The 26,391-nt window shown below is 43.8% G+C and overlaps 1 protein-coding gene across 2 annotated transcripts in view; it reads left to right on the top strand.

Moving 5' to 3' along the window:
- The window catches only part of GPCPD1 (glycerophosphocholine phosphodiesterase 1), a 58,829-nt gene extending 33,930 nt beyond the window's left edge, over positions 1-24,899 (top strand). For both annotated transcript variants that reach the window (XM_075563974.1, XM_075563972.1), the window contains exons 9-20: positions 1,888-2,050; positions 2,364-2,496; positions 4,274-4,328; positions 6,779-6,871; positions 9,907-9,984; positions 10,973-11,012; positions 12,170-12,231; positions 14,218-14,283; positions 16,401-16,537; positions 16,957-17,092; positions 18,418-18,578; positions 23,080-24,899. In XM_075563974.1, coding sequence (XP_075420089.1) covers positions 1,888-2,050; positions 2,364-2,496; positions 4,274-4,328; positions 6,779-6,871; positions 9,907-9,984; positions 10,973-11,012; positions 12,170-12,231; positions 14,218-14,283; positions 16,401-16,537; positions 16,957-17,092; positions 18,418-18,578; positions 23,080-23,269 — 1,314 coding nt within the window. In that variant the 3' untranslated portion in view covers positions 23,270-24,899. The remainder of the gene's footprint in view (positions 1-1,887; positions 2,051-2,363; positions 2,497-4,273; positions 4,329-6,778; positions 6,872-9,906; positions 9,985-10,972; positions 11,013-12,169; positions 12,232-14,217; positions 14,284-16,400; positions 16,538-16,956; positions 17,093-18,417; positions 18,579-23,079) is intronic.
- Positions 24,900-26,391: the final 1,492 nt, after the last annotated feature.

The following is a 26,391-nucleotide window of genomic DNA, read 5'->3' as shown; positions in this document are numbered from 1 at the left end:
GCAGTGTTTCCTAAAGTGGATGACACGCCCCTCGTTCATCCTCCCCCCCCCCAGCACTCGCCTCCCCACCCATGGGGAGGCAGCTGCAAAGGCAGATAACCAAAAAACCAAATTCACTGCCGTCAAGACCTAACGCAAGGAACTATAGCACAAAGGATCCTGACAGTGGCATCTTTAACACTTCAATGAGGCCTTGTCCCGCAGATCTGGCCAGTGCAAAGCAAGGTTGATTTCTTGACTGCTGCTTCCAAGAGTATTGATTGTGGATCCAAGTAAATAAAATGAAACCCTTGGCAACTTTAGTCTTGTCTTTGGATAGTCTGAGGACACGCATGGGGCCGAAGGGCTGTCTGACTCTCCGTGGGGTCCCTGTGGAGCTAAGCATAAGGAGTTCTCTCCATGGGGGAGTTCAGTGGTTTGTAGACTGAGGGGCTTTCAGTATGAGGATTTGCTCTAACAATGGACCCTTCTTTTTGTCATTTCACTTGACCTTATCAGTATGTTATATTTATTATAAAAGTTATGGTAGGGAAGAGTTGGTATTCCTCAATGGAATATGAACATACTCAGACAGAAAGAATTGGAGTCCTAGTACTCGCTACAACATGGATGAACCTTGAGCAAACGACGCTGAGTGAGATGTCACAAAGGTTCAATATTATATGGTCCCGCTTTCGTATGTCATGTGAAGTAGGTTAATTTTCAGAGACTAAAGTTTATTTGTGTTACTAAGGGTGGTAGCGGAGGTGGAGGAGGAAGCCATATTCGGTGGTGAGTGGCTATGTAACACGCCGAGCGCATATTCGTTGACATTGGACTGTACATGTAGAAATAATATTGAATTGGCACATGCTGTGTTCTAATGTTTTTGCTGCGGTGAAAAAAATGTGCCAGGTTGTTAAGACTCTGTCCTGCTTACTTCCACAGCTGCTTGGGATGCGTGCTAGAGCTGATGTTCGCTGCAAGGCCAGCACTGCACCTCTCTTGAGGTTCTCCCTCTCTGGGGCCTGCCACAGCGCTGCCTGCTTCTTACCCCCCAGCTCCTTCCATCCCCATTCTGAGTTGATTAGTGTGTGGACCTTGGAGACTGGCACCAGCACCTAGTCCCAGGTTCTCGTAGGGCAGACTGAACAAAAAATCCATACATCAGTAGTATCAAGCATAGATGTACATATGTTGCCATCATTATTTTATAAATATTTACTTTGAGTCCTTGGTATCAATCAGCTCCTCTTTCCCCTTCCTCCCCCACCGCGGCCTTGATAAATTATAAATCATTATTTCCATATCTTAACACTGACCACTGTCTCTCTCCTCCCACCCTTAAGACAGGAAGATTTTCTTGAACTTTTCCTTGTTGCTTAAGAACCTGCCTTTTAGTCATCTCTGAAACACCCTAACTTTTCCCTGTCACATGCTAACAGTTTTGGAAATGCTTTATTTATAGACGGGGCTGATAGAATAGCCAGTGTAGTCTCAAAATGATTATTTGGTTTCTTTAGGAGTTACTTGAAATTTCTTCTATGCCACCTGTGTTGATGTACTTTTAGAGACTATAACGTACATTAAAAATTCACTACAAAATGCCCCAGACTTTGAATGTGAAGGCACGTGAGAACCTCATCGGTGCTTTAAATTCCCGTCATGCATGTAAATCAGTAGTGCAACGATGAACCTAAAATGGGAAAGTCTTCAAATATTAACCTTTCAAGAGAAAAGGAATCTTGTAAAGAAGGCATTTCCATTACCTAAATGTAAATCTGAATGCATTTCTCTCCGGTGTTCTTTAAATAGCCATAGTTTCTAAGCTGACTGTTTGTGTTGTTTAAATTAGGAACATCAGCGTTTGGTGTCGTTGTTCAGCTTACTCTCACTTCCCTTTTGCAGGAAGACCTCAGCGAGCCCGTGGTTCAGGGCGATGCCCTTCCTGGTCACGTGGGCACGGCGTGTCTCCTGTCGTCGACCATTGCTGAGAGTGGGAAGAGTGCTGGGGTCCTGATCCTTCCCATCATGAGCAGAAATTCCAGGAAAACAATAGGCAAAGTGAGAGGTATGGCAGCTACTTAGGGACCCTTACAGAGAAGCTGAGGCTAGACTGGGATTTACATTCGTTTCAAGTTGGTTTTACAAGAAGAGCAAAGATACTGAGTATTCAAACTAGTATGAAATAATAATTTGAGGGAACATATATAACTTTCTAGAAGCTTTTGTGTAAATCAATCTTGAATTATTAGATTAAAAATATTTTCTAGAGATTACCAAAGTGGGGTTAAATTGTATTTAAATATAATTAAACTCAAAATGGTCTTCATTTTCCCCCCCTCTTTGTCTCCCCCATCCCCTCTTTATTTTTTCTCTGAAAGTTGACTATATAATTATTAGGCCCTTGCCAGGATATAACTGTGACATGAAAGCTTCATTTTCCAAGTACTGGAAGCCAAGAACTCCACTGGACGTGGGACATCGAGGTGCAGGGAACTCTACAACAACTGCCCAGTAGGTTGAACTTGTGCAGGTGTGGCATGTTCGATAAGGCTACGTGGGTCTTTCCTGGCACACGGTCTGATAATGGTTGTTCTTTAGTTTAATGGCTTCTAGAGGTACAGGGATTCCCAGCTTTTCAAAAGATTTGTTTAGACCACTTTGATTTTATGAAAAACCTACAAGTCTCTGCTTTTACTGGGAAAAAAAAATTTTTTTTTTCACTTTTATGGGGAAGTAGTGGAGAAAGAGAAACTCGTGTTTAGTTTAGCAAGCTGTTACAGAGGCCGCTCCAACCTGAGCCGCCCGTGAGACTGGCCTCGCCATAGTTTGCACTGTGTTATGTTTGTTATTTGATAGGATTTGACAAGTTAGATTTTGGGTCAGGCAATGATCCAAAAGATTTTCCAGGTAAATTACTGGACAGTGCTTTCACAAAACTGTGAAACTTTTTGTGGGGACGTTCTGCTTTGGGTAATGGGAGAGACCGCAGATTCTGTAGGAATTAAATGGAGTTGGGTAGTTGGAAGTTGAAATTTATTTAAAGACCAACTTTCTCTTAAGATTCTGTTCTGATCAGTCTCTGTATTACTCTGTTCACTTGACGAAAAGGGGGAACAATAAACCCAGAATTTTGTCGTGGTGTAAACTTGAGGAATGACAGGAATGCGACTCGGACCGAGCTCTCCAAAGAAGCAGAGTTCATTGTGGTAGAGGTGCTCTCCTACCTAGCTGTGTAGATTTGTAAGGTAGACAGTTGACCAGCATTGTAGTTCATTTTGACAACTTTTCTGCTATAAATTTTAACCTCTCTCCTCTCTATTTTTTGAAGTAATACTATTATATAATTTCAGTAAGTCTTTCTTACGGATTATAAAGCATATCACTGAAGGAGTACTATACAGCTCCCCTTATCAAACACTACAGCTTTTTATCTCTAGTCTTAATATAATTTTCAAACAGCTACCTGTTGGGGCATCTATCTTTTCCCGTCCTTTCACCAGAGCCTCCCAGTTAGAAGTTACCTGGTGAAAAACAGAGGAGCTGGGTACCAAGGGCTCAAGTAGAAAGAAGATGTTTTGGAAATGTTGATGGCACATCCGTGCAAGTGTGCTTGATGCCATTGAGTGATGGGTTGTTGTAAGATCTGTAAGAGCCCTCCAATTAAGAAAAGATCTGGAGACCTCACTGCAAGAAACCCGTTTCTGCATCTCTACCCCTTCCTGCAATTAAAGGGGATTATGTTTCTTACTGGGCCATATCTTACTACTCTTCAAGAAAAAAAAAAGCAGCGATGCACTATTAATACAAGGAAGGCAAGTCCCTATTATTGTGGTATTGAATGTGCCCTGTATTCAGCTTGAAAGTATAATTAAGCTGTTAGAGTTTACATCAATGTAAAAGATATTCATATATACTCATATCAGCTAAGTAATGATGCCCATCTTATATCTCAAATCAAACTCACTGCCATCAAGTTGACTGTGACCCGAGCAACCCTATAGGACAGTAAAATTGCCCCTGTGAGTTTATGAGACAGGCACGGAACTCTATAGTAGAAGGTCCAGCCTTTCTCCCTCGGGGCGGCTGGCGGCTTCAAACTGCTGGCCTTTCACTTAGCCGTCCAGCTCCTACCACTGCACTACCAGGCTCCTCCATGTTATTTAGAGTGGGCAAAATTAACCTCATTAGAGGACAAACACAATTTTCATTTTTGAAGAACAATTACTATCTTCATGAAATTGATTTCATAGTTCCTGTAGTATATAACAGTGTTTCTTCTTTATTTCAGACTTGCTAAAGTTCAAGAAAACACTGTTGCATCTTTAAGAAATGCTGCTAGTCATGTAAGTCTATAACTCAGTGGTTCTCAACCTGTGGGTCACGACCCCTTTGGGGGTTGAAGACCCTTTCACAGGGGTCGCCGGATTCATAACAGTAGCAAAATTACAGTTATGAAGTAGCAACAAAAACAATTTTATGGCTGGGGGGTGTCACGACCACAGGAGGAACTGCATGAAAGGGTTGGTCATGGCACGAGGAAGGTTGAGATCCAAGGCTATGATTGAATTAACTTTGGGCTGTTGCAGTTAGAAATGTGGGTCTAGGGCTCCCCCTGCAGTGTAAATTGATAGTTTTAAAGACAACTATTTATGTGGCTAGGCAACATGTTTCTAGGAGAAGATGAGGATCGCTAGATGAAGATTTGGGTGAAAGCAATAGGTTCCGAATCACTGTGCTTGCAGCTAACCAGTTTTTAGCGATGAGAAAACAGAATTCCCCCTTTCAGCACTGGTGATCATTAATGGAATAATGTACTTAATCAGATACGTCGGTTACAGAAGGATGTGCAGATCATTCTAGGCAACAGTTTTAAAAACATCCTAAATATGTTAACTTTATTTTTAAAAACAAACAAAAATAGTCCCCTTTTAAAAACCTAATCAGGAATGAATCTGTTTTTACAGAAACTGCAACTTGGCATTTTAACTCAAGAACCTGAGTTTTTCCTGTGATTCTCTGTCTGACTAGGAAGCCCACCATAAGAAAATTCTGTTATTTCTTTTCCCCCACTGCATCCTGCATAGGCCTTCACGTGTGCCTTTTAAAAACAGTTTAAAATCAGGTAAACTTAATTAGTGAAGTGGTTAACCTGATTACTTTTATAAGAAAACACCACCCAGTCATTAAAAAAAACAACAAAACCTTCATTGCCAACTTACGGCAACCATGCAGGATAAGGGGGCAGGGACCCTCTGCATTTCTGAGACGGTTAACCGTTTGTTGGCAAGAGTAGACAGCCCCTCTCAATTAAACTAGTGGCCGCAGTGAGCATCCACCAAGCCACCACCAGGGCTCTTCATTCATCCAAGTGATAGGCTTCATTTTTAAGTTAGTTTAATGTCTCTGAAATTGAAGTGGATTTTACAGCTTTTAACATTAATTTTTCTATTGTATAATTCATAGTTTTGTTGGCATGTAATTCGCACATCATATTCAATATTTCAGTCATCTTACGAGTTGTACAGTCATCTACAGCTTTGTGAATGGCAGCATTCCCTCCCTCTTGGTGTTACCTAAAGAATACATTTTACATTTCATGCCAGCATAACTGCCCCCACACCCAAATAATTTGTTAACTGTAAATGTGTGATGAGACCTTGTGATACATTTTCAGGGTCTCTTGCTTTTGAGAGAGGATTTCAGTAAACCTTCCTTCTTGAAATCCTTTGTGATCCACAATTTAGAATACTTTATTTTAATTACTTAAATCTTAAAAGCATTTCAAGATATTTTATTATGTTACTGGCAGATTTCTTAAAACACACATGAATTTGGGGATCAAGATTTGATAGGCGATTATGCAAATAAAATATTTGGAAAGCTTCCATTTAAGCTCTTTAATAGTTATGACTATTTCAGGACAATAGGGTTTGTTCCCTTTGAAAGGATTGATTTGGGATGCTGTCTTGTTTTAAAGTAATACAGGAGCTACACTGCCTTCATTGGAAGTCATCAAGGGATGACTTTAAAGCCTCCAGCTCCTAGGGCTTTGTCTGGTACCCATGTGCACTCGCAGGGTGGCCGGCCTTCCAGGACAGGGGCTAGAGGGTGGAGCAGGAGAACGTGTCTATTCTTGATCAGCCCATGAGGTTGCAGGACCCTCAGACATTGATTCCTGCTGGCGTTCTGTCCATGAACACACGTTTGTATGCCAGTTTCTGCTGTCTTCCTTTATTTGGATTCCTTCTCTCTCTGCATCAGATGATTCTGTCATGAAATTTGGCACCATGTTGCCATTTTCTGTTCTCTCTCTTGAATCTCAGTTACCATTTCCCTCTAGTCTCTGTCCTGAGGTTTTTCCAAGCAAGGCTAGCCTGTTGCTCCAGGGCATCAGGGAGCTTACTGAAGAGGCTCTGCAGCGTGACACCCCATCTCCCCTCTGAGAGGCAGCTGTGGCATGTGGGGGTCCCCCAGGCCCCCGGCTCATGCTGACAGCAGTAGCTGTAGCAGCCGGGTCACCTGGGAACGCTGCCTCAATGCAGCCCAGGTGCCCCAGGTGTTGCAGGGGATCAGAGCCCGTCTCTGCCAGGGAGCAGCAATTACTCCTGCAAGGGAGTATAAAAACTGTCGTAATTGTCTTAAGAGAAGGATGTTTTAGAAAAAGTTGAAACGTAGAAGGAATTTTTATGGTTTGGTTTGTAGGTTTATAACTTTATAGAGGGGCATACATTTCTTCTTGTCGATGTTTTGTGAACCTTCCTTTTTTCAGAACTTACTGCATTATTTCCTTCAGGGTGCAGCCTTTGTAGAATTTGATGTACATCTCTCAAAGGATTTTGTGCCTGTCGTCTATCACGATCTCACCTGTTGTTTGACTATGAAAAAGGTATGTCGAAACTCTTATTGATGGTTCAGAGGACTAAATATAAGAAATACTGTTTTTTTAATTACGTGTTAAGTAGTCGGTCAGTTTGCTACTTAAGTAACTTAGTTGGCGAATTACTGCATCTTATCTCTCTGAAGCTCCTACATCAAAAGAGTGATGAGACAGGAATATTGCTGTCCTTGATGTGCATCTTTTTATTATAAGAATTACTGTCTACCAAAGTGACATTCCAGTGGTTTCTAATCTGTTGGCCACAGTCACACTTATTTGAGGCAGGAGAGAAGGGATAGCGTAGTGTTAATTTTATTTTTTACTTGCCCATCTATTTCTGCTTCTGCCTTTTCTTCTAATTGCAAAGCCATACAACTAAAACAGTAAACAAACAAACATATAAACAAACAAAACCTAGAACTAGAAAAAGGGGGTTTGGTTCCACATAGTGTGGAGGAGGCTGAGGGCTTTAGACTTGGGAGCCAGGGTGAGATGGCAGACATAGAAGGAGATGCTCAGAACTAAACACCAAGAGGAGACGGCTTCCTGTTCCCTGCTGTCTTGAGCTCAGACCCTGTGATGGGCTTGCTGGCGTTACCAGAGTTGCCTCTCCCTTGTTCTTTGATTTGGTTTGTTCTGGAGAGCAGCAGCGTCTGCATCGTGTGACCCCTGGCGGTTAGACCAAGTGCGCTTGGTGGTAACCCACCAGCGGCCCCGGTGCAGGGTTTCTGGGAGGACCGTGTCCCGTAACGCAGTGCAGCCAGGACTTTTACGAGTTTCACTGCCAGCCCAGTGGTGGCAGCACCAGGATTCAGGTTCTCTAGGCCAGAGCAACCTCATCTTCCTGCCTCTGAAATCACCCAGATGTCACAGTTGTCCAGTTGTGAAGCGTCAGGACCTCTGGCCCACCACACTGCTGCCATAAAAATACAGGAAGCGATGCAAGCACACTGGGCGGCCTCATTAGAAGCAGCTCCCAAAACCCAGCTCCCTGCCACCAAGTGGATTCCCACTCAGAGCTACCGAGCCAGTGGGTCAAGGTAGAGCTGCCCCTGTGGGTTTCAGGAACTATAGCTCTTTCCCGGAGTGGAACGATTCCTCTTTCTCCCAGAGCAAGTTTACTGCTTACTGGAAAGCAGCAGTCCCTGTGCTCAGTCTCATTTTGCAAATCACTTTCCACCCGTGGCTCATCTTCCTCTGCTCACCGCTGGGACAGTGGGCTATTATCCCACCGACGCGCTACTCGAGGCTGGCATGATGTCCTTCTGTTGCTTACTTGGTGAAATGCTGAATGCATTTGGGGTTTTAGTGGCATGGTCCTTTACTGTTTTATGATCCACCTTTGTTTTTTAACTGTGTAAGGAATTTAGCAAAATATTTTTTCCTTAATGTAAATAGACAACAGCCAAACTTTTAAGATGGCTATTTTTTTTGATAGCTGATCTAGTGTGAGCCAGAGGTAAATCCAAGCTGGCGTAAAGATGACGAGAGGAGGGACACGATGGATGTTTGAAATATATTTAATTTAAGATATGTATGCATAAATATACACCTGTGGATATACGGACTTGTGACCGTTAAGTAGGCTCTAAACCTCTGTACACAGATTATCAAGTGACACTTCAGAGACTGACACTGTGGGGGTTGATTTGATGTTACCTTTACAACTGCTGGCATGCTTTTTGGTGGAGTGGGTTGAATAGGAGCACTGCCTGCTGGAGGCGTATGCTAGACTCTGATCGGGCACACAGTTCAGCCTGCGAGAGGATTTCGGTCTGCGTCTGGTGAGGTTGGATTACTGTGGTGTGCAGAAAAGAGGTGGTATAATGAGTGGGAAGTAGGGGGGCGTCTGTTCCAGTGACAGATGTAGAGTAAGGTAGCAGATATGGAGCAGGTCAGTTTTGCTGTGGGGGGATATTAATACGAGGCAAAATGAGAAGAAAGGGCATGGTAATGCATCTAAATAACTCAGATTGAGATTAATGAATTTAAGTTATTTCTAAAGATCTATGGGAGATTAGTTGAAGAGGATTACTTACTCATCCCCAGTTTTCACCAGGCTGATTTGCTCTGAACTTGAACCTGGATGAGTTAATTGGGTAACAAAGTAATGACTTGTATATATTTTCTGTTTGAGTTTTAATTAAGCTAGTGTTGTGTATATATATATATATAAACAGAATTCATGTTTACTGTTAAAAGTACAAGTAGTTCAGAAGTTTATGAAGTGAAAAAATAAGTCTGCCTTCCCTTTTTCTCCTTGTCTCACCCTGTACTCTTAGTAATTTCTTCCTTATTCCACCTTCTTCCACATTCCAGAAACATGAGGGGCTTCAACAAGTCTGTGGGAAAAGGACATGAAAATATAATGAGCCCGCTGTACTTTATGCATCTACAGGCTCCCATTGTGCACACAGGGTGTCTTAGAGACTTTGTTGGGTTGGTGAATTTTGGTGGCACATTAATGCAAGTCCTTGAGGTGGAGGCATAGTGTGACAATCTATATGGCACTGAAACGTAACAGAAGAGCAGAGTTCTTGCTAAATACTAGTACTTAGGGATGCTAGCATTTTAATTTATCAGATACTTATTAATTTATCGGACACAATGGCTTTTTCTAGTGGTTTTTAATAGCAGAGAAAAGCTTAAAGACCCATGAACAAATCTCACATAGTACTTAACATGTTCATTTTCTAGTGTGTGTCTTTACGCGCACGTGTGCTTCAGGTACAATGTGTGCAGAACGATAGGGAATAGAGGGGTGACAGGCTTTTGACTGTGGTGTCCTCAACGCCCCCACTTCCTCCCAGCTGTGTTCTTTCTGTCCAGCCTCCTCCATGTCCGTTCAAAACAGAGCCCAGAAGAGAAGAGGTGTGTGTGTGGGGTGGGGTGGGGTGTTAGTTAGGAGGGCATCCCTGCATGGGCTCCTTTGTGGCCACAAAGCACTGTTGTTCAGTCAACTGAGGCGTTGGGGTTAATATCTAACGTTTGCGTAACAATTTAAGTGTCAGTTTTATACTTTTTTTGTTTGTTTTGTTTTTTAGAAATTTGATGCTGATCCAGCTGAATTATTTGAAATTCCAGTAAAGGAGCTAACATTTGACCAACTCCAGTTATTAAAGGTAGTAATGGTCTCATGGAATGTGACTAGTCCTTTATCTTTACTTGTATCGGCCTATGGGGCACATGGGAATGCCTCTGTATAGTCCACATCCAGAGTGTATAAGCTTTGGTCTTTGGTTCGATAAAGTTTGAAAATTGACTTGGGCTGATCCATCTGCTCTCCTAACAGTTTTCCTAAAAACCCTGTTGATTTTTGGATCAGTGAAGAAGTGAGGTCAGAGGTCTTTGTAGCCCGAAGGAAAGTAGCCCTTCTCACCATTTTTGGTTGGCATTTGGTCTGCTTTCCCATGCAGCTTACTGTTTTCCAATAATCTTGGCCTGTTACGTGCAAGTTGGTTTTTATCAATTTCTACGATCTCTGTTTATGTTGTTGAACCATGTTATTTGGCATAGTTCTTCCCAACCCATTAGATACCCAGGTAAACGGTAGATTATGCAAGTCTAAACAGATTCCTAACTGAAGATTTTAGGTTCTACGTCTGTACTTGGCATTTGGTGTATCCACATGCACAATCTGTCATGCGCTATCTTTGTCCCGTGGTTACTGACTTATACCAACATGTAGCGCACACCGATGCAGTGGCGCTGACGTGCATGCTCCGCGTTGCATTGCCATTCTCCCCCAGTAACAAACTCCCGCCTCCTGAGTTGCAGGTGGCCTCGTGAGTTACTGCTGTCTGGTCCATCTTAGACGGCTCCTCACGGGGCCACACTGCTCACTGTTTTCTGCCGGGTGAGCTAAACTGCGGTTTGGGTTTAGGAAGACGTGGGATAATCTGGGTTGAAAGTGTGAAGATTGTCTCAGGGCAGTAGTTTCGGGGTCCTCCAGCCTTCGTGGCAGTGCTCGTTCTATGAAGCTGAGAAGTGTATGTTTATGGTCTTTTCTAACTCACTAGCTCGTCAAGTTGCAGTTTTGTTAACGGTATCTTCATAGCAGGGCTTGTTTTTTCTGACGACGTTCGTTTTGTGTGTGTGTGTGTTTTGCAGCTTGCTCATGTGACCGCACTCAAATCTAAAGATCGGAAAGGTAGGCACCAGTTTGGCAACCCTTTGAATGTCGCTATCGTTGGTATGATATTTCCTTCTCTGTTTCGGCGAATTCAGTATTGGCGTATTTAAACGTCATTTTCTAGAAGTGGAAAGCCTTGTACAGTAATTTCCACATGCGTACCTTTGATAACCAAATTTTGTGGGCTTGAGTTTCTTTCTTACACAGAAGCCAGGCTTCAAAATGTTTATGGAAAATCCATTATGTTTTACTTCTAATATTTTTGAAACCCCCTCATGCATGAAGCATGCAAAACACTGTTATTTGTAGCCATTAGTGTTCACTCGATGATTTTTCTTACCTCGATAATCAGGGTTCAAATTTTGCACCAGGCAATCTCACACAATTAACAATTAATTATAACACAGAAAAGAATCTGATGCCAGAGCTAGACTACCTAGAACTTGAGTCTACCCATGACCTTGGGCAGGCATTTTTGCCTTAAATATTCCATGCTTCAGTTTCCTCAAAGCTTGCCCTGCCTATTACATCATTTTATGATTTCATTGTACTGATAGTCAGCTGTGCAATACTAGTTATTTGAGGCTTTTTGCATCTGTTTTGTTTGGGGGTGGGAGTGGAGGGTATGATAAGCGTCGTGCCTCTCCCACTAGATTTTCAGCTTCTGAAGGATAAGGACCCTTTGTCCCCGAGCCTCTGCATACAGTAGGTCCTCCACACACGTTTGTCTGCACTGTGGTCGTGGTACAGTACAAGCACCCCATGAAGAAATGTGAGGTGCTAGACACTTGGAAGAACGGTGTATCCCCACAGCACAAACAGGGCGTGGTTTAGCAAATAACGTCTTCGGGCTATAGATCTTTCGTGACTCATAGTCGGCCATCATCAGTGTTTAAATACATTTTACCTTCCTTTGTGAGACGTTATCACTGCTGAGGCCACCGATGGTGGTGCTTGTATTCGGTTCTGCAAACCAGTTTCCTCAAGGTGCCGGTATAGAAAATGGAGTCTGACTGCCTACAAACAGCAAATGCGTGAGCCTTGGCATACACTGTACCCAGAAGGATTTCCTATGACTTTAGCTTTTTTTCTCTTTTGCTCTGAGAATTTAGGAAAGATTTTAGTGAATAGCCTGCTATTATTTACTCACACGTTTTTGTCATTTAATATTTCAGAATCTCTAGTTGAGGAAGATAATGTATTCTCTGAAAACCAGCCATTTCCTTCTCTTAAGATGGTAAGTGTCTTACAAAAAAATTAAGGAAAGGGCTATTCTATTTGTTCTGTTAGCCCAAATAGCTTGTGCTCAGTCTCATAGCAAACTTTTTGCTGTCCAGTTGCTTCTGCCTCCCGGTGGCCCTGTCCAGCGCAGATGTACTTAACAGCATCATCAGGGAGCTTCTTAGAAAAGACGCATTCTTGCGTGGCACCTCTGGGCCACTTTGTTTCACAGAGCAACAGCAACAGCCCATGGTATTGATAGAAGATTGGACAGGTCTTACTCAGCTTCCTCACCCTGGCACGCGTTCACTCATGTACTTTAGGATCATCATCGTTTTAATCACAGACAAATTTTAACATCCCACCCCCAAGAGAAACCCCAAATGGCAGAATACGGTTTCAATATAAAGAATCATCGTGCTCCAAATTCAGTATTTAATCAGATGAGCGCTGGTACACGTACTTTTTTTCCTTTTTTTAAATTGTGTGGCTTTGTGTTGTTGTTAGCCACCTTTCGGCCTTTTCCGACTCACACGGGACAAAGCCCTGCCCGGTCCTGCACCAGCCTTGCAATGGATCTCCGGTTTGAGCCCATTGTTCCTGCCACGGTGCCAGCCCATCTCATCGAGGACTTCAGCTTTTCCCCTGCCCCCCTACCTGCTGTGCTGGCTTATCTAGGGACTGGTCTCTCTTGACAACATGTCCAGGGACTCCCGTCCTTGCTGCTAAGGAACATTCTGGCTGTCCTTCTTCCGAGACAGATTTGTTTGTTCTTTTGGCAGTCCGTGGGGTTTTTTATATACTTGCCAGCACCGTGATTCAAATGCATCACTTCTTCAGTCTTCCTCATTCAGTGTTTGACCGGCACGTGCAGATGAGGCCATTGAAAGCACCATGGCTTGGGCCAGGCACATCTTAGTCCTGAAAGTAATTTTCTTACTTTTCAATACCTTAAAGCAGCAGTTCTCAACCTGTGGGTCACAACCCCTTTGGGGGTCGAATGACCCTTTCACAGGGGCCACCCGATTCATAACAGTAGCAAAATGATGGTGATGAAGTAGCAACAAAATCATTTAATGGTTGAGGGGTCACCACCACCTGAGGAACTAACTGTATGAAGGGTCGCGGCCTGAGGAAGGTGAGAACCCCTGCCTTGTGCAGCAGATGTACCCAGTGCAGTGCATCCTTTCATCCCTTGACTGTTCCCTCCACGAGCGTCGATTACAGATCCAAACAAGACGAACTCTTTAACAACTTCCAATTTCGCACCCATTATCATGATGTTACTTTAGTAGCAACGTTAAATAAGACTAAAAACATACAAAAAGAAGTAAAAGCCCCACACAAAATTGAGTCGAAACTGTACTTTGCAGTCAGCTGTGTAGGGTCAATGCTGGACTGGACCCTAGGGACACTAGACTGACTACCAGCTATGTGGTGGTGCTCACTGGAGTGCCTTCAAGCCACCTTCAGCTGTGATCTACTGAGTGACTCCATGGCAGTCTATTTCCGTAATGATTACAGTCGAGGAAAACCCATGGGGCAGGTGTCCTGTGTCATGGTGGATCGCTGTCGGTCACAGTTGATGTGACGGCACTCAAAAACAACAGGACAAATTCCAAGTGCTTCAGTCGTTGGTTGAGCATTGTATAACCATTACCTTAGACGCCTGACTGACCGGGATGCCGTGTAGAGAACGTGTGCTTGCCGATCTCATTACAGCTTGGTTTCGGGGTTCCTTGTTCACGTGATCAGATCCTTCTCTGTGGGGGTTGTCATCCTTTAGCACACGTGTCGCCTAGTTTTACTTCTGACTTTCTCATTCAACATAACTGTCAGCCCATTTACTTGGTTTATGAGAGAGCATAGTGGCTTAGGCTTGAGGCACAAAGTCTCTTTTTCTTTACTGATGACCCCCTTCCTTAATGACTAACAATGTTAGTAATCATTCTGTTTTCCCTTTCTTCTTCCTAATCCGTTACTGCCAATATGCAAAATCTAGGTCTTAGAGTCTTTGCCAGAAGATGTAGGATTTAACATTGAAATAAAATGGATCTGCCAGCAAAGGGTAAGTAATTTTCCAAGGTAATGCATTCTTGCCCCCTCCTCCCCATTGTTTAATTTGTTTTGAAAGTTCTTTTGTTGCTATTTTTTTGTTTGAATGGAACCTGTCAAGATGTAATTGCACCACCTCCAGCAACCACAGGGCGCTCTGGACCTTTTTAACAAAGTTTATCTTATGCATTTACTAAAATGAGTTCTTAAAATTAATAGTTACTGAATTATTGTAGAAATTTTCATTTACAAGTACCTCTTTGGCTCAGTAATGTCACGACTGCTTTCTGGGCACACTTAGCATGTTTGACACCGAAGCCAGCCATCTCGTTTTAGGTAATGGCCTCAGCAGTTTCTGTTGGGTGGTTGCAGCTAATAATCGTAACCCAGGAAAAGGGTTACGTATTTTAAATCAGTTCCAGAATTATTCATTCACTCAAAAAACTATTTACTGAAAAGCTGCTCAGAGCAGGCAGTTTTCTCATGTTTGGGACAAGCAGTGAACAAAGCAGATTAAGGCGCCTGCCTGTCAAAACAGCAGCTAGCTTGCTTTGGTGTGGTCGGTGGTCACCAGTGAAAGTGACTGGGGCAAGCGGCCGTAGGAACGGTTAATTTGGGTCTCATTGTTAGTTGTTCTGGTCAGCATATCTGTTTGGGAAAAGCTGGTCCTTGTTCATGTAGGTAAGTGATCTACAAAGGTTTTCCTAATAGGTGGTGGTTTATTGTTCTAGCTGTATATCAGAAAGGCTCTTGGTTTTCTTATAGTTGTTGAATTGCTTTAATTCTCTGTTGAGGATTTTTAAAAATCATTTTATTGGGGCCTCGTACAGCTTTTACCACAATCCATACAGACATCCATTGTGTCGAGTACATTTGGACATTTGTTGCCATCATCATTTCCATAACATTTTCTTTCTACTTGAGCCCTTCCCTCAGCTCTTGCTCCCCTTCTCCCACCCTCATGAACTCTTGATAATTTACAAGAAAAAAATTTTTTTTCTTGTCTTGAATCAACCACTGTCTCCCTTCACCCATTTTTCTGTTGTTCGTCTCCCTGGGAGGGGGTTATATGTAGGTCATTGTGATCGGTTTCCCCAACTTCCCTTTACCCTCCTGGTATCGCTACTCTCATTATTGATCCTGCAGAGTTTATCTGTCCTGGATTCCCTGTGTTTCCAGGTCTTATCTGTACCAGTGTACATCCTCTGGTCTAGCCGGATTTGTAAGGTAGAATTGGGGTCATCAAAATTTGGGGGAGTGAGGAGGGAAGCATTGAAGAACCAGAGGAAAGCTGTCTGGTTCGTTGATGCTACACTGCACCCTGACTGGCTCATCTCTTTCTTGTAAAGGGCTGTCCAATTGTCTACAGCTAGGCTTTGGGTCTCCACTCCACACTCCCTTTCATTCACATTGATAGGATTTTTTGTTCTGGGTCTTTGTTGCCTGATACCTGATCCCATTGATACCTCATGATCACACAGGCTGGTGTGCTTCTCCCATGTGGGCTTGATTGCTTTTCAGCTAGATGGCCGCTTGTTTATCTGTTGAGGATATTATATATATATATATGTATATATACACACACACATATATATATATATATATATATATCCAGTACCAGAGATTTTTTTAAGTAATAGTCCACTCTGACTTGGGTTCAAACTGCCAGCCTTTCCATTAGTCCTGAGTGATTAACTGCTGTACCATCAGGCCTCCTTATAATTAATTAATGGGGTTTTGTATTATTGAAAAAAGTAGATTCCTTGTGCTCTGCAGTCTTTAAAAAATCATATAAAATAACAAGATCACAGTGGACTACAGATTTTCAGACTTTGGTCTTTGTTTATTAACCTTAAAATGGACGTCTATTAGTGGCCTACCTCATTGCTTTCTCTGAAGAGTCACTATACCTGAAGTACCGTCATTGCCTATCACGCAAGGCTGTATACAGGTGGTGGGAGGTGATTTCATTTTCCAGGTCTTTGGTTTCATCGTTTGCAAACTAAAAAGGGTTGGACTAGATATAGTCAAATTTGGGGTTTTTTTTGGCGGTGGCGGGGGGGGGCATTTTTTCTAGCACTTGATTTTAGGGTGTGTAATGGTTTCCATTTTTCTCTTTATTTTACATAGGACGGAATATGGGATGGCAACCTATCAACATATTTCGACATGAACCTGTTTCTGGATATAATTTTAAAAACTGTTCTAGAGAATTCTGGCAAGAGGAGAATAGTGTTCTCTTCCTTTGATGCAGACATTTGCACAATGTAAGTAATACACAGTGTTTTCTCCTATGTGCTTAGAAGGTTGCCAGGACGTGGTGTGTCCTCTCTTTCTTCATTCCCTATTATCATTGCTTGCCGGAACACCAGACCATTGCCCACCAGGCCCCTGAGCCTCCAGCGTGTGTCTCTTGCAGCCATGTAAGACCTCCTTACCCCATGCAGCGCCCTCAGGGGCTCTCCCCTTGCTCACCTAGAAGAGTGTCTTGGCCGTTGTGATGCATCAGCTGGAAGGTTTGTTTTGGAAAGCCTGTTGATGATGGTGTGTGAGCCATGGGATCATGCTGCTTTGCTTGGTGGTTGGTTGATGCCTTTATACATGTTTTCGTAATTTTCAAAACCAGATATATTTCTATATCCCAGCATTGAAATCAATCTCTTAAATGGATTTCTTTTTCCTTTAGGGTTAGGCAAAAACAGAACAAGTATCCCATATTATTTTTGACTCAAGGAAAGTCTGATATTTACCCTGAACTCATGGACCTCAGATCTCGGACAACTCCAATTGCAATGAGCTTTGCACAGTTTGAAAATCTACTAGTAAGTTATGTTTGCATTTTTAGGTCATACAGAAGTCATAAATAAGATTTTGCCGTACTTTGGCCAACTAGTTGCTAAGTGTGTAAGCCAGCAATTGGCTTTACTGCAAAGTGAAGATACTGGGTGTCAAGAATGAGAAAAGCCGTTAAATCAGTGTTCCCAAAGTGGGCCATTCCACCCCCGGGTGGTGCAGACACAGTTGGGGTGGGGGCGGGTGGGGGTTGCAAAAGCAGATACCTACACTTTGTCGTTGCTACATTATAAGCTACAGTACAAAAGGTTTTCATTACTTAGGGGCAATTCAGTAATTTCTGTTTCCTGGAAAGGGGGTGGTAGGCCAAATAAGTTGTGAACCTGCCAGTTAAATGAACAAAGTAAAACATTTTCTTTTACGGATACGTTGTGCAGTTTTGTGAGTGGATTTATGACTTGTCTAAAATGATCAGACACTGAATTTTTTTTAATTTTTATTTTAACAATTTATTGGGGCTCATACAATTCTTTTCACAGTTCATACATATACATACATCAATTGTACAAAGCACATCTGTACAGTCTTTGCCCTAATCATTTTTTTCTCTTTTCTTCTTTTACATTTTATTAGGGACTCATACAACTCTTACCACAATCCATACATATACATACATCAATTGTATAAAGCAAATCCATACATTCCCTGCCCCAATCATTCTCAAGGCATTTGCTCTCCACTTAAGCCCCTTGCATCAGGTCCTCTTTTTTTTTCCCCCCCTCCCTCCCCATTCCCCCCTCCCTCATATGCCCTTGGTAATTTATACATCGTTGTTTTGTCATATCTTGCCCTATCCGGAGTCTCCCTTCCCCCCTTCTCTGCTGTCCCTCTCCCAGGGAAGAGGTCACATGTGGATCCTTGTAATCAGTTCCCCCTTTCCAACCCACTCACCCTCCACTCTCCCAGCATCGTCCCTCACACCCTTGGTCCTGAAGGTATCATCCAGACACTAAATTTTTTGATAGGGCATTCCATCAGTAAGTTTTTGGAGCACATACTTCTAATACCTGAATGTTACATATGATCAAGTACACACCCCACATGTAAGCTCCTCGGGGCAAGGCTTTTTGCTGTATGCCTGGTGCGTCTAACAGTGTCTGTAACACAGGAGTTGCTCAGAGACTTGGTGAATAAAGTAGACACTCCAAAGGAATTTTTTAATGGTGAGATGGTCTAGTGTTTTCTTTCTGGCCTAGTCTAATTTGGCGAGCACTAACCTCGTAGAGCATGACCATTTAGCATTTGACCTTCAACATGTCCCTTCTTCTTGACTAAGTGATTTTCCTCCTTGTAGGGGATTAACGCACACACTGAAGACCTGCTCAGAAACCCGTCCTATGTCCAAGAGGCAAAGGCAAAGGGACTGGTCATCTTCTGCTGGGGAGATGACACCAACGATCCTGAAAACAGAAGGAGATTGAAGGAATTTGGAGTGAATGGTCTAATTTATGATAGGTATCTGTTTTTCATGAAACATTTCCATGGAATGATAAGGAAAAAGTAGCCTTCCTCTTATGAAATTATAAATAAAATTAGACTTAGTTAAATTAAAATTTTGTAGTTTGTCCAGAGGCTTATGTTGACATTTGTCAGTGTTTGTTTGTTTGGTTTTTAAAATTTTTATTTCAAACTTTGGAGAATACCAGCATCACAAGGGAAGCCTAGTGAAAATTTAGGTGACTTGGCACTAACCCAGATGTACTAAGTCATCGGGAACTGTGCCCAGACTTCGTCACTATCTCTAAAGATTTTCTTAGTGATCGGATGCAAATCATGGACAGAATTCTCAAATAAATCTGTTTTCCTCAACTCAGGCCTTCCTTCCGACCCCCAGACTTCTGTGCAGCTGCTGGCCTCTGTTCCCCTAGCTTTTCTGATTTCCGAATAAATGACAATTCCATCTTGTCAGTTTCTCAGTCCCAAGTCTGGTCGTGTTACCACTTCCAAACCTCTCGTGACGTCCTCTGTCACTTGGCATCCTTTAAAGGCTCAATATGAGCTGATCCCTGTGGACCCCACCACCTCCTAACCCTCTTCTCTGAACTTTCTCCAGTGGCTTCCCAGGTGCACTCCCCACCCCCCTGTTCACCTTTCACCCACCAGCCACTGCCGTACTGTTTCCCTGTGGCACTTGTCAACGCTGAGCCAGACCATGTCCTTCTTATACTTTACTCTTCTGCTGTTCTCCCTGGCTCCTTTGCCAAGTGCACACCCCACACGTAAGCCCTCTTGGAGCCAGGCTTTTTGCTGTATGTCTGATAGGGTCCAATGCAGGAGTTGCTCGGAGACTTGGTGAATACATGTTTTATGGCTTTTAAAGGAATCCTCTGTGATTTATAATGTAAAATTGAAAGCCACTCATCTCCCAGACTGAGAGGTCACACAGTTTCAAGGGCTTTTGGGTGACACGTACTGTTGTTTACTTTGCTGCAGGATTTCAGGGCTTGCTAATACTTGAGCACCAGCAGGAAAGAGTAAGTGCACCCACCAGGCCTGCGGTTTTGTTTTTGTTTTTAATACTTTCCTTGGATTTTAGTTCATTTTATAGAGTCATCCCCTTTTTTTAATGAAACTTTTTTCGATTTTGTCTGCATTAATCTGGTTTTTAAATTACAGCCTAGTCCATGCCTGCCTGCCTGCCTGCCTGCCTTCTCTTTGTCTTCCTTTTTCCATTTTAATGCTTTTGTTAAATTTGCATCAAACAGCATGATTCTTAACTCTTTAATAGACATTTCTCATGAATTAAGTGTAATTAAAATAAGGATTAAAGGAAGCAGTAGGGTTAGCAAAGTTTGAGAAGCCCATTTTCTTGGAACTGGAGGGGAACTATTACAAGTGTTTTCAGACAGATAGTCTGCTGAGACTGTGCGTGGGCAGCGGGGTGCGATGCAGAGATTCCAGGCAGGTCCTTGCTCTCAGGGACTGACTTGGCTGAAGCCCGCTAGGGGCTGGTCACGAGCAGGTGACAGGTGGTAAGGAGAGGATTCTTTTAAAGAAGGACTGTCACGCTGCCAGTGAGTAGATTTCGACTTGGAGCGACTGTACTACCGTGTGGAACTGCCCCTTTGGGTTTCTGAGACTGCACATGTTACTGGGAGTAGAAAGCCTCATCTTTCTCTTGTGGAGGAAAACCTCATCTTTTTCATAGGTGGAGTGGAGCTACTGGCCTTGGCCTGGCAGCTCAGTGACCAGTAGCCCATTGCTTGTGGCACCAGGCCTCCTGTGAGCTGCCTTGTGGGGTTTGGGGGTTGAGGCAAGCACATGAGTCAGGGCAGGACTCTTGCTGAAGATTTGGCAACGGGCTCCTTTAGGGTCTGGTGAGACAGGTAAGGTGGATTGTATTAGAGTTGATTTTTTTGTACTCAGATTTTGTTTTTTCTTAACTTAGAATTTTAAAAGTACAAGTATATCATTTTTCAAATTCAGATCATCCTATAAGGCTTATAATGGTGAAAAATGTTCTCTGTTCCCTGTACCTATCCCTTCTATTTCCTCTGACTGAGTCCCTGTCCCCCAATTTTTAAAAGGACTATTTCTTTTGACAATTGCCTTTACATTTCTAAATAGTATGCTTCTGCTATATTTTCATGCTCAAGATTTGACATTGGGCGGAATGATGGAACGATTATTGACTCGGGGAGTTTTGAATGGAGAAGCATGAAGAGAGTGAGTGAGTTCCCTTTCAAAAACCACTGTCCTTCATCTCTGAAGGCATTAAATGAAAACACGGCAGATTATAATTAGCCACGGCTTTGTGAGTAAACATTCACCCTTTCCCCATAGCTAAGTTCAATGTGTTAATCTTTTGTCTAGGATTTTTTTAGTCAAGCAGGATGAGTAAGATGAGCCATTAATTGATCTCTCTCAAAAGACTCTTGTCTAATTTTGGTGTGGGAATCATTCTGCCCTCATAGAGTAAGTTGAATAATATTTCCTCTTAAAAATTTTTGGGTGTAAGTGACTAAGAGAGTTAAAGGTCACCCACATCCTCCAGAGTTGAAGTCCTGGTGTGCCCTTCTCTCTCCTACTCTCTTCTCTCACTTTGTGAACAGAAACTGCTTATTAAATTAGCATTCTGCAGTTTTTAAATTATATCTATTTCTATCCCTAAATGATACACTATTTAGTTTGATATTTTAAATTGAGGGAAAATATCCCCCTCTCTCCCCCCCCCTCGTCATGTTGACACCACATCATTGCAGGTGGCCATCGTGTGTTAATTTTCAAGGCTGTATAACATTTCATTGCATGTCTCTGTGGTCATGTATCCTGCTGTTTTACGGGCATTTGGCAGGTTGGCCATGTCGATGTTTGCTATTGCCGCAGTGCTGCTGTGAGCATGGGAAACCGCAACCTAGAAGACAAATACAAAGTTTCTCTAGCACACTTCTTTTGATTTTTTTTGTCCCCAACCCAGTTAGAAATATATTCTATCATACCACCCAGTATACATAACTTTGTAAGTATGTACCTGGAGCACCAAATTTTAAAAATAATACCCTAATATTCCCCTCATTATGCATGCATACCTTCTTGATGCAGGACTGAACCTCTGAATTCATTTTATGGCCCATTAGGTTTCTTCTGGCTTGGCGCACTCAGACGTCCATGTGCCTTGGGTCAGACATGGGGCATACCCCAGGAAGATGGACACACAGTCTTTCAAGTGCTAAGCCCATTGTACTAAGCCAAGCATCCTCCCCCTTGGGTGTAAGGGAACCCTAATCGGCATCTGCCTCAGAGAAGTCCTGCTCCACGGTGGGTCGCACCCCAGCAGCCTCGCTGGAGTCAGAGCCCTCAGCGACAGCGCCTCTTTTCATGCCAGGCCTTCTGTTTCTCATACGGTTTCCGCTCTCGGGTTTTTTTAATATTGTTTTTTGTACCATCTTGTTTTTGATACCATGTTCTTCTGGTTTGCTATCATCGTCATGGAGTACGTCCTGCAGCATCCTTTTCGAGGTAGGCGAGCATGGGAAGGAAACGTGTGGGATTTCTTGCACGCTTGCAAAGCCCCTAGCTGACCCTAGACGTCTGTGTTACCAACCATCGTCCTCACGAGCGTTAGACGCGGTTCTCCTTCGTTTGCACAATTCCATTGTTGCTCTTGGAAGGTCTGAAACCATTTGGTTTCTGTTCCTTCTCGTGTGATTTGGTTTCTTTGTTCCCTCTTTGGGACAGTCGGAGAGTGTGATGTCAGTATCGTCTGGCCATCACACAGAGATGGAGTTTTGTTGTAAGTCTAGTTTTGCCCATTGGCTTGGCACTGGCGAGCCCTTTTAGTCTGCCTTTGCATTTAAGGAACGTGTACAAAGTGCCTCTTCATTTGACCATCTCCTCCTCTTTCTGTTTTGTCTAAGAAAGTCTTCTCTGGTGTGATCACAGAAACCGTGTTGTGAACCCTCACCGCAGAACGCTTACGTGTTCGATGAAAGTGTGTCCTTTCTCTGCTGGCTGCGGTGCCCGCTCAGCCAGCAGGCAGCCCGGTGGATCCCTGCTGTGGACCCGGGCCCATGTGCCGCACGCCGCGGCTTTTGGGTAACCCTGGCACTGCGGGGCGAGGCCTCGCCTCGGCTTTGGAGCCTCCCCTGGTAGGACCGGTGTGAGCGTAATAGCACCGTGATTCAGGCAGATGCCTAACCGCTCAGTGTTGCCAGCTGTGAAATCAAGCATTGCTCACTTTGGCAGATTGCATTTCCTGACTCGATTACTTCCTGGCCAGCTCTTTTTCTCTCCGAGGTGCTCAGGACAGCACTGATTCAGGATTCGTGGAAAGACGAGGCGGGAGAGAAGTGTTTTAAAACAGACACTGGTCCATCCTTGCATCGCAGTTTCTCCCTCTTGCCCACTATAGGTGTTCCGGCGTTCTGTAAATCCTCCGGAAAGGGTTAAGTGAAGCAGGTTCCAAATAAATGACCGATTCTGCCATTTTATGTGTTTTGTGTTTGTTTCGCCATAGGATATATGATTGGATGCCCGAACAGCCAAATATATTCCAAGTGGAGCAGTTGGAACGCCTGAAGCAAGAGTTACCCGAGCTTAGGAGCTGTCTGTGCCCCACGCTCAGCCACTTTGCCCCCTCCGCTTCGTGCGGGGAGCCTGGCATCCGCCTGGATGCCAACGGCCTCGACGGTGCAGAGAAGGCTTAGTCTGCCCGCGCAGAGGCCACGCGGGGGCACGCACCGCTGTTCTGGGCACATTCACCCTTCAGCATTGACACTGGGGAGCCAGCCGCCTGTGGGTTTCTCAGTCCAACCAAGCAATAATGAAGGAGTATTTTCCTCTCCCACTCTGTTCTTGCTAGAATGTCGAGTGTGCTACTCAAACCACTTGGCCAGGTATAATTACAGTCAGTCTCTGTATTGCTTGGTGAATGTTTTCAACTACAGATGTAAACCTATATAATGTTAAACAAAGGCTCATTAGTAAGCATAGTTCTTTGAAATTAAATCTTATTACGATTCCATATTTTCACTTGTCACAACTTTTCATTTGATCAGGTCTGAAAAATCTCTAAAGCACTTGAGGAAAATGACTATGCATAATTATACCTGACCATGGGGCGGGGGGAGCAGTACCTCAAAAGCATGCATTTGCACTGGCGATTCCAACTGCACAAGCCTTCGTGCCATCTGTGTACATGTGTATTTTTACCTGGATTGACCACGCACATACCCCATTTCCCTTCCGTCTGAGCCTTGCAGCTGCTGCCATTCCCCCCTTAACCAAACCAATGCCTGCGTGAACCGCCGGAGGGGGACCGGCGACACCTGTTTCTTCTCAAGTCTTTCAAAAGTTGTTTTGTAGAAATGTTAAAATTTCAAAATGCTACAGGGTAACTTAATGTATGAACTGTGCGCTACAAGGAAGCACGTGTGGCCTAGTTACGTAGAGTAGAACACAGTATCAACTTTGCAGTGCACGCTTCCCTTTTCAAGCATGAGATTGTACACGTTTACTTATGTCCTTGCATCTATGGTGCTAGTGAGCGAGAAAGGTGTCAAGGACTGAAGCCATTTTGTTGCCTAAAAATACACAAGGCCAGGTCACAGGCTTTTTGTATATGCTCTATGCTCTCTCCCTCCCTGTTCACTCTGGCTGTGTGGTTTTTGTTTTGTGGGTGTATTGTACAGTAGCTGTGTCTCCATACAGAAAACAATGTCTGGATTCATATATTGACATTCTTTACTGGTTAAGGTCTGTCATGCATGTAATTTATTTAGAAATGTAGAGATCCTACTAAATGTAAATGCATGTTTTTAAGATTATACTAAGGTTTCCCTCATTAGAAGCAAATTGTTGGGACAAAACTGTAACTTGAAAAAGAATGAATCTTGAATAAAATGGCACAGATTTATTTTCTTCATTATAAAATGACATTGGAAGAAGTTGTGACTTTTCTGCCACTGGTTTTGTAAAGCTGTTAAAGGAACAGTGAACTGTCACATCGGTCCAGCCAGAGCGCGGCTGCCTTGCACCTGCCTGTCACTGCCGCTCTTCTCCGGGGAGCTTGTGCCGCACGCCCTGCTGGGTCACAGCAGAGCACCTGAGACTTGACGCTATGTGCTGTCACCGTTCCTGTTTTCAGCTAAGCAATGCAATTTCGGTCTGGTGTTAATAGTGCGAGGGGAAGACCTGGCAACCCTGTGGCATTTTATCTGTAATGCTGATACTTAATGGGAACTAGGGAATGGAGTATTCCACCAGGCTCTACCTCACTGCTTCCACGCAGACAACGCGCACTGCATACGGGTTTTTGCACACTCTGCATTCCCCTCATGGCCCTGCTTCCAATGTGCATTATGCAGGTGGGGGGATGGGTGTAGGTGGGGGACATGACTATGGAGGGGGAGGGGTGAGGTACAGTTTTTACCACACTGAACAAGATTTCCTCAACATTTGGGTGTGAATTTAGGCACTTTCAGAAAACTCTTGGAACACAGTTGGCATCACCTCATGATTTTACTGAGCATCTTGTGTATGTTTCTAGTTTTGTTGGTTTCACCCCTCAGCTTTTCTGGCCCTAGCTCTCTCTTGAAGACGGGAAAGCCAAGGGGATGCGGAAAGGGAGGGAGGCGGGGGGTGCTCCTGAGCACAAGTGTTGACTGAAAAGAGTTTATAATGACTGTTCTCTCTCTCTCTCTCTCTCTCTCTCTCTCTCTCTCATCGCCCACTTCCTTTCCGCCTCATTCTGCCCATAAGACCCAGTGTTCACAGGCCATTAAAATGAAAACCTAACATCCCTTTTGCAGGACAAGCCCAGGGTCAGTCTCACTAGCCAATGTGGTCAACACTCAGCTCCAGCCACACTGTACCCAGAACACCCCCCTGACACTTCCTCCCAGACTCATTTCTGCGTGAACCCTTACTTGTTTCCTCCCTCGAGTCTGTGCCAAAACCCCTTCCGAAGGAAAGAAGGGAGGAATCTACGGCACAGCATGCTCAGACCTCAGTCACAGCGCATTGTAGGCAGACAGAGTGGACGTCTGTCTCATTGGCCAGGCTGTACGCACTCAATCTTGTCCTTGACAATGTTCTTTCCCCTGAGCCTAGAAGACAGCAGAAAACGAAGTGTGGGAACAGTTGGTATAATCTGATCTGCACCAAATGGTCTTTCGAATGACGAGATTTAGAGTCTGTTTACTGAGAATGCAGACTGGATTGTTTTAACATTTTGCTCACTGGGTGGTTTATTGACGTCACTTTTGTAATGTATAGGTATAATGTTAAATTGTATATTTTTCTGGAAATTAGGTGGACTATTTTGTAAAGTGCTGCTGTAGCTCTGATCTTTCCTGTTCTCTGGAATCATGTTCTGTCACTGGCCAGGAGTCAGTGTGAGGTGCGCCGACCCCCCAGCTCGGGTTTGTGAAGGCTGCCACTCTGACCCCACGCCCAGCATGTCTGACTGCACCCATCTGTTTTCACCACAAGCCCCTGCTTAGTCCTCCAAAGTCCTTAGCCTGCCTGCAGCGGACAACTTGGGGCACCCACTTTACGGAAATGCCAGCTCGTGGGCCAGTGTCACGATGCTTTAAGCCAACGATTGCGCTCCCAGAGGGGTGGAATGCCTTCCCAGGTTGGGACTAGAACCTGAGCTGAGTGACTGCTCCCGGGCTGTTCTGCAGCTGTGTTGCCTTCCGAATCGTGCCATCTGTCTGTTCGCTGTGCTCCCTGACTCTCCAGTGCGTTACGTGCCTATGGCACTTCCCTGATGAGATTGTAAGCCGTAGGGCAGGGGTGCCTTGGCATTCCTGGCACGGCTCTTGTG

The sequence above is a fragment of the Tenrec ecaudatus genome, chromosome 12 (genome assembly GCF_050624435.1).
Source record: "Tenrec ecaudatus isolate mTenEca1 chromosome 12, mTenEca1.hap1, whole genome shotgun sequence".
Classification (NCBI taxonomy): Eukaryota; Metazoa; Chordata; class Mammalia; order Afrosoricida; family Tenrecidae; genus Tenrec; species Tenrec ecaudatus.
Note: the sequence above shows the minus strand (reverse complement) of the source record. Positions and strands in the feature narration are given on the sequence as shown.